The 8,144-nt window shown below is 27.7% G+C and overlaps 1 protein-coding gene across 2 annotated transcripts; it reads left to right on the forward strand.

The window, feature by feature from the left end:
- The first annotated feature begins 40 nt into the window (after nucleotides 1–40).
- Nucleotides 41–7,331, forward strand: LOC138187913 (activator of 90 kDa heat shock protein ATPase homolog 1). 2 transcript variants are annotated; one of them, XM_069129186.1, is made up of 9 exons: nucleotides 41–316; nucleotides 1,282–1,428; nucleotides 2,250–2,329; nucleotides 2,428–2,621; nucleotides 2,829–2,949; nucleotides 3,078–3,160; nucleotides 4,453–4,590; nucleotides 6,593–6,828; nucleotides 7,000–7,331. In XM_069129186.1, exons 2-9 carry the CDS (start codon nucleotides 1,349–1,351, stop codon nucleotides 7,082–7,084), a joined length of 1,017 nt encoding a protein of 338 aa, XP_068985287.1. In that variant the 5' UTR covers nucleotides 41–316; nucleotides 1,282–1,348; the 3' UTR covers nucleotides 7,085–7,331. The 2 variants fall into 2 exon arrangements, with proteins under 2 accessions (XP_068985287.1, XP_068985288.1); XM_069129187.1 differs by lacking the exon at nucleotides 41–316 and adding an exon at nucleotides 373–556.
- Nucleotides 7,332–8,144: the final 813 nt, after the last annotated feature.

Raw genomic sequence — 8,144 nt, forward strand, 5'->3', positions numbered from 1 at the left:
AGAATAATTTGATTACACGTTCATGAAATTTCTAGAAGGGTCCTATATCCCCTCCACTACAAAGTCTACAACCTACAACATTTGTTTCCTTAGTAATTTCGAGTTCCGCGTGGAAGTTTGCGGCTTTCACGTTATTTGTTCGTTCGAAAGAATTTTGGCTTTCAACGTGTTCGGAATCTTTTAAAAGCAATTTAGCTTTTTTACGAAACAATGTATTGAACATTAAAATCAGTTACAATTGTAAAATTAAATCAAATTATAAATAAATAGAATCCAATTTCTAGTAGAGGCAGGTCTTTTTAAAAATTTCGGTAAGGCAAGTATAACTAATGTTACGTAAACTATCAATTATTTTCCTCTTATTGAAAACGTTCAATTGACGAATGTAGATTGAGGTTAGGTTATGCTCCATGCATTCATACTTTGTTCAAGCTAACTTTCATAAAACAGAAAGTGGACTGTATTTTTCGCAATTCCGTTGTTTCTCTGTTAATTATATCCATATTATATCTTTTTATTTGGTTTATACTGTTTCACTTTGCTTGACAGTTTCAAGGTAATGAAAAATTGCATTTGTTGCATCTAGAAAAGTGAAAAAGAAGTTAAATTCGTTTTGTCAACGTTTAACATATTTTACTTCAGTATGTTGTAGTTTAATTTTCTTAATAATTCTTAATTCTGTTCATAATTAATACGACTATAATATTTAATCAGGCAATGAAGTTTGTTTTAATATTAATTTTCTATTTATATTAGTCGTAAACTTATATTGTAATACCTGAAATCACTAGTAATAATTTATTCCATTATATTTTAATGTCATTATCAGTTCTTAAGTAGATTCATAATTGATATAATTACAATATTTGAGTAATGAATAAAATAAAAGTATTTTTTTAATAGTTGTCAACCTACATTTTAATTCCTGTAGTCAGTACTAATAATATACCTTATTACATTTCAATGTTCTTAATGACTCTTAAGTTTTTCCTTTTGTAATTGATACAGTTAGAATATTTAAGCAAGGAATAAAATGAAATTTTTGTTAATATTAGTTGTCATTCCTCAGTCAGTTCTCTTACACTGTCTTTTTACTGTAATTGAAAATGTTATTAAATATTATTTATTATAATACAAACAATTTAACTGCATTTGTTAATGTAAAGTAATTAAACACTCGTAGATACCTCTTATGAATATAGTATGCATGTTATTTAAATCTTTTGAAATCTTTGTAGTCCGTAAGATATGATTATTAAATAATTATGTTTCATGTTTCAGGAATAACTATTTCTTTTCGTAACTACATTTAGACATTGTTACATTGTGAGCTTTTTGTTTTTAAGAAATGGCTAAGTGGGGTGAAGGAGATCCAAGATGGATCGTTGAAGAAAGGCCTGATGCCACCAATGTAAATAACTGGCACTGGTATGATTAAACTTTTAATGCACTTTGTTTTAAAATTGTATACTCATTAGATTATATATTTTTATACATATAATAAGTTAACAAAAATTTTATCTAACTTAAAGATTGCTTATAAATAATTTTATTGTTATATATCTAAGTGGAACCTAATAGTCTTCTTATACTAATTTAATTTTCTAAATATTATTGTATTTAATGTACAATATTACATATTTTTCTTTATATTTTGTTTATTGTTTATATTTATTTGTTTATTATTTATAAAATTTTGTACCAAAGATTATTTTAAATATATATATTTGATCCATGATGTCTTTTTGTTCACTTTTACAATACCTAGCACAGCAGACTTTACTAGTATTTATGATTCATAACTTATCATTAGAAAACAATATAATCTGAATAAAGTATAAATTTCTAAATGATATATTCATTTATAAAAGTTTACGTGCAGTTGAAGATTCAAATACTTAATTTTTTTCAATAAATATGGATTTAGTAAGCGAAGTTAAGAGAAAGAATTCTTCTTTGAAGATATATTTATTTACAAGCATTACAAATATGTAATTCTATTCATCTTTTTCGAATGTATCCTAGATTGCAATGTCAAATTTCCTTGATATTAATAATTATATATAGTTTGAGAAATAAGTACTTATAATTATAAAAGAGAAATAACTTATATGAATTACAATTTGTATACAAAAGTACATATTAAAATACAATACATATACATATATAAGTACATAAAATACAGAAAGAAATAAAAAACTTATATGAATACAACATACAACATTCATGGTAATCTCGATTTGTTTAAGGACGGAGAAAAATGCCTGTGCTTGGTCCCAAGAAAAAATCAAAGAATTATTTATTAATATGAAGATGGAAGGAGATAATGGTTTGCAATTTTCTTTTTTGTAATAATAACAAAAGAATAATTTGTATAATAATTTCAAATATCACGTAAAATATAAACCTAATGAGTGTAATTTTTAGTTTCCTGTATAGTAAATGAAATAGAAAAGTGTGAAGGTGAGGCAATGGCAAATAATCGAAAAGGTAAATTAATTTTCTTCTATGAATGGAATATTGTATTGAAGTGGGTATCCAACAAAAAATCTGATAAGAAGATTGGGGGTAAAATAAACATTCCAAATCTTTCTGAGGAAAATGATATTTCTGAAGTGGATGTAAGTATCTATATAAAAGTATTTAACAAAGAGAGAAAGAAAATATAGTTATATATAACTTTAAATTCATAAATATTTTACTTGCCAATATTAATTACAAGATTTACATTTATATTTCTTGAAGACATATTTTCTATAAATTTAGTTACTAATAAAAATTTTTATACAAACATTTGAAGCAATAAAAAACATTACTTCCTTTTATAGATTGAAATTACTCTGGAAGATAGCACAGATGAAGGTGAAGCAGTAAAACATTTCCTTCATACGAAAGGAAAAGATTTTATTAGGGAGAAATTGAAAAAATACGTTTCTTCTTTAAAAGAAGGTAACTTTATGTTAATATGAATTTAATAATTTGTAAATGTATTGAATTGTCACTTTGGAAATTATTTTAAATTTTTGAATATAATGCTTTTGGTTACACTAAATTAACTTTCTATTATTTGTTATTAGAATTTGCAGCTGGTATGATTTTACCAAAAAAAGATAATGTGAAAGAAAATATCTTGAATATTACGTCTGGGTTCAATGCAAAAGTAAGTATAGGATTGATTCACGTTATATGTGTGTGTGTGTGTGCGCGCGCGCGCGCGCGTGTGTGTGTATGTGTGTTGTGTATATATATATATCACATATATTTTTACGTTAAATTTAATTTAAAAAATATTTAATCTACAAAAAGAAATTTCGTTTATATATATATATATATATATATATATATATATATATATATATAATGTAATATAATATTATATTATATAATATATATGTCGGAGATGAAAGGACATCGGAGTCCTCCCTTTGGAACCCCGGGAAAATCCCTTAACACCGTAATCTAGATTCTATCATAGGCGTAATTAAACAATTGTCGTCTTTCGATCCGATTGTATTTGTTCAAGATTTGTGATAATGAGCTTGGGTTCGAGGCGATAGCCAGTCGCCGAACGTAGCCGCGGTCACGGGATGAACGCTTTGCCTAACAAAGGTATGAAGTAATTCTATAGCTCTCCTTAAAAGAAATATCTCTGGCGACACGCGACAGTAAACATTCCAACGGTCTCTGTCCCGTGGCCACACGCAGTCCCTATTCTTCGAGTAAGATGATTGCCAGATGTCGATGTGTCTCCACAGTACGTGATCAGCTAGCCCGAGGGCCGTTATAAACACTAAGATCTAGTTACCTAAAGTCCTTCAAACAGATAAACAGTCTTTGTCCCAACTACGGGAAGATAGGGGAGATCTATTTCTTTCAACGAACGGCGTCTCCCACTAGCAACTTTCCTTCGAGGGCGGCTAGCATCTTTTCTAACCATCGATATGGAGATTGACCAATTAGCAGCAACGTTAATTTCCCTTACTTTCTGAACGAGGACTATCCTCGACGAATCCGATGATCTCGTGTCCTTAGACACACCCCATCATAGTTTTCCTCTGCAGCATCGTCGCGACGAAAAGTCATTCTCTCGCGAGATCGTATTAGCGACTCACTTAGCGTCTGTACGCTCGGTGGGTATTCACCGTTTTAACAAAGAGTCCGACTTAGATTTTGTGGGCACGTTCATCCATCACCCCGTCGACCGCGGATTCGTTATTGAACCTAGGATCATTATCATTAGTTTCTCGAGTGTCTAATTGCCACGGTTGCTTGTCCAATTCCATAATAATCGTATCTGCACTAGTCAATGTCTTCTCTATTGCTTATCGACAATGCGTAAACCAAACGACGATTCGTTTCACGCCCCTAATCCTAATTCCAATGTGTACCCGACATATATATTATTATATATTATTATATAATATTATATATATAATTAATTAATTGTTACAGATGCAAATGAATTCTACTGTAGTTTCACCGAATAATAAAAAAGAATTAGGATGTAAAATTTCGACAACAACAATTAAACAACAACAGAAGTTTCAATGTAGGGCCGAAGAATTTTACAACGTGTTTACGACAATAGAGGTAAGTCCACTGAGACCACAAACAACAAAATATCTAATAAAATGTACGCTTTCTAAAAATACTTAATAATTGAGTTAAGATCTACAAAAATCTTAAAACCAGAAAAACGTTGATGATTATTTAAACATTCCGTATTTATCGCACTAACAGTTTTATTTACTGCATTATTTCTCATATTGTAATCCTATTACTATCCTTTGTTATCTTATTGTACCCATTATTTTTTTCATAGAATATTATAGATAATCAATATTCAATTGTATGTGGAAAATATATAATTGTTTACACTTGTACACAATTATGTATTTTTGAAGAATTTTATTTCATATAATTTTATCTAATTAAAGATATTACGTACTTATAACAAATAAGTAAATGTAACATATTTAGTAAAAGCCCACTCTGTTCTTTAATCATTGACTTTAAGGTTTTATTATTAGGTTTATAAAAACTTCTATTGTCGAGATTATTAATCTATTTGTAGGTGACTCAAATCTATGAGAATCTTTTCCATCAGAAATAAAGGTGCAAATTATATTTCCTATTATTACTGCAATCTTAATTTAAAAAGTGAGGTTAATCAGTTTATATCTCTTTATATGATATACACATCCAGGATGTCTATAAACTATTCTATGTGAGATTGTAAAAAATGATCAAAACGTTTTTCATTCAATATCGTTCATTATGATCTTTCATACAATTGTTAGGATATTATTATTGAATGTCTAGGATGTGAACAAAAGATTTCAGTTTTCTACATGAAATGATAATAACATTCATAAATAGTTATTTAAAACATCTATGATATCTATCTTATGCATTTATCTATTTGTCGTTTATACCAGTTATAGTATTGCTTTGGGTATATTTCTGAAAATAGTTTTTCTATGAAAATGACTCGTATCTTATGTATGATATTTGTAATTAAATGTTCTATATCTTCATGTAAAAGAATACTTTTTATGATACAGTCAATCTGCTTATTCTGGTGTAGGTGGAGTAATGAAATTCTGGAGTGCTGAAACGAAATGTTGTTTTATAGGCTGATCTAGTCTCAAAATTGTTTGTTTCCTGATGGGACAAGACAATGATTCAGCTATTGCTATGAAATTTAATACAGAGTGCTAATACTGAAGACAAATTTTGATAAAAGGTTAGTGCACAGAAGAAACATTTATTTGTTTATCTTTAAGTTGTACTGCCTTTGTCTCACTTCAAATGTATTAAATAAAAGTTGGATTGAGTTTTAAATTAGGATTCATTTAATGAGAGATATTAGACTACTAAATAGCAAACTTGTCTTGTCTTTGTTCTTTTTTTATCCAGTTTTGATAGTATTCTAATTTCAAATCAATTATGGTAGTTGTTCTTTAAGTAACATTACTGGTATAAGATAATTTTAAATGCACAGGATGCAATCAATACTTAAAATTCATATTTTCAATTACATTAATGTGTGGTACGTATGTTTTTAAAATATTCTTTTAAATATTTATTTAAAATATTAGTTTTATATAACTTTTATAGAAGTAGCTTTATAGTATATTTTTTTTTTGAAGAGTGGGCCTTTGCTATAAGATTTATTATACACATATAGTGTGATATTTTTAAAATATTGGTAAATGATAGAGAAATAAAATTGCTCCTTATATCTCATTTTAAAGATGAATTTAAGATAGATCAAGTTTTTCAAATGTAATGATTTATATTTTATTAAATAAAAAGATATGGATTTAACAACATAAATTCTCATTAAAGCTATGAAAGCAAAGAAAATAGTTTAATACAATTAGTTTACATATTGTGATTTTGTGATGAAAAGCCTATATAGTCATGTTTTCTTCCAATTTATTTGTGGAATTATTTTATTCTTTGCTATGTTTGTTGACATTGTTATTGTTACTATTCTGTTAATATTGTACGGATTGATTGTATATACATATATATTTCATTGTCTTTGGTTTAATTTGATAATTTGTAATACAATATTTCTTTTCAGATGGTTCAAGCATTTACAAAGGGACCGGTAAAACTCGAACCGAAGAAGGGAGGCAAATTTGAATTATTTGGTGGTAACATACATGGTGATTTTACGGACATAACGCCTGCGAAAATCGTTCAAAAATGGCGTTGCAAACAATGGCCTGATGGTCATTATAGTGATGTTACTATTGATATCTGTGAAAAGAATGACCATACTGAAGTTAGTTTGACACAAGTAGGAGTACCAATTAGGTAAGAAAAATTTATAGTGTCACAAAAACTGTCATAACTAAAAATAATTGAGTCTTGTGCTAAAAGAAAAATTAAGCAGAACTATCAAAGATTATAGTTGTTTACATTATGCTCCTTAAATACATTGTAAAAGACATTAATGGCTATGTAAAATTAATCAATTATTTGCAGTGAGGAAGAATCTACAAAAGAAAATTGGGAAAGGTATTATTGGGACGCTATAAAACGTACATTTGGATTCGGTTATTTTATGTGATCTATGTATGCTTTATATTTTGCTTGCTTATTGATAAGTAGAAAAATAATTAAAATATGTATTGTCGTAAATCGCCTCGCATACCATTTACGAACTAGCCGCATAATAATCAGCCACGTACAAAGTGTTCTTTTTCTCAATGCTAGTTACAATTTTTTCTTTTCCTACCATTTCTATTTAGTACATTGTGTCGTATATGCCGGACAAATGATGTTGATTAAATATAAATAAAGTATCATCAGCATGACACATCTGTATTAATAGTTGTATATGTCAAATAAATCATGTCAGATACTTAAATATTTGGTTCTTCTTATTTTTTAGCATTTCTCTTCTAACATTCCTTTACTTTTTATTTCTTCCCAGATATGTTAAAGATACAAACTAAAATTAGTTAATGAAAATTAAAAGATATATGTTGACCTTCCTAATTATGTATAATGGATTAATGACATATAATATAAAATAATATAATTAATTGATTTTCGTAAATTCCATTTATATTATAAGCGTTAATTGGATGAAACAAGTTTTACTTATATTAAATCTGTTGAATAAAATATATTATGTATATCAACCAATTCATTTTACTTTTGCTTCATGCAAATAAGTTAATACATACATACGTTACAAAATTATCAAACAAAAGAAGCCTTTGATTACATTTTCATTCTGTTGTCGAAGAAGATAGGATTAGGTTAATATTTATTTTATTAATTATAAGCAGACATCTTTATGGATTATAAAATGGCCTTCGATACTCAGTCAGTGATCGGAAGAGCACATACTGTTGTAAGTGAAATATGTTTAACTTTGGTTTTTTTTTGTGTAAATTTTATAAGTTAGCGCGCACATATCGCTAATTTGCTACAACAATGACATAACTTAAAAATCAGAAAAAAGATGTTTTGACGTTTTGAATCGTTATCATTTTATAAGAACATCGTATCAAAATCTTGCCATCTTGTATGCTAAATTGGTATAAGAAGATGTTGGACTTACACAAAAATATTATTTCCTCATTTTATTCGAAACCAATAGAGACAAATGTAAACATGCA

Source organism: Bombus flavifrons, chromosome 16 (assembly GCF_040668555.2).
Source record: "Bombus flavifrons isolate JBK064 chromosome 16, iyBomFlav1_principal, whole genome shotgun sequence".
Lineage (NCBI taxonomy): Eukaryota > Metazoa > Arthropoda > Insecta > Hymenoptera > Apidae > Bombus > Bombus flavifrons.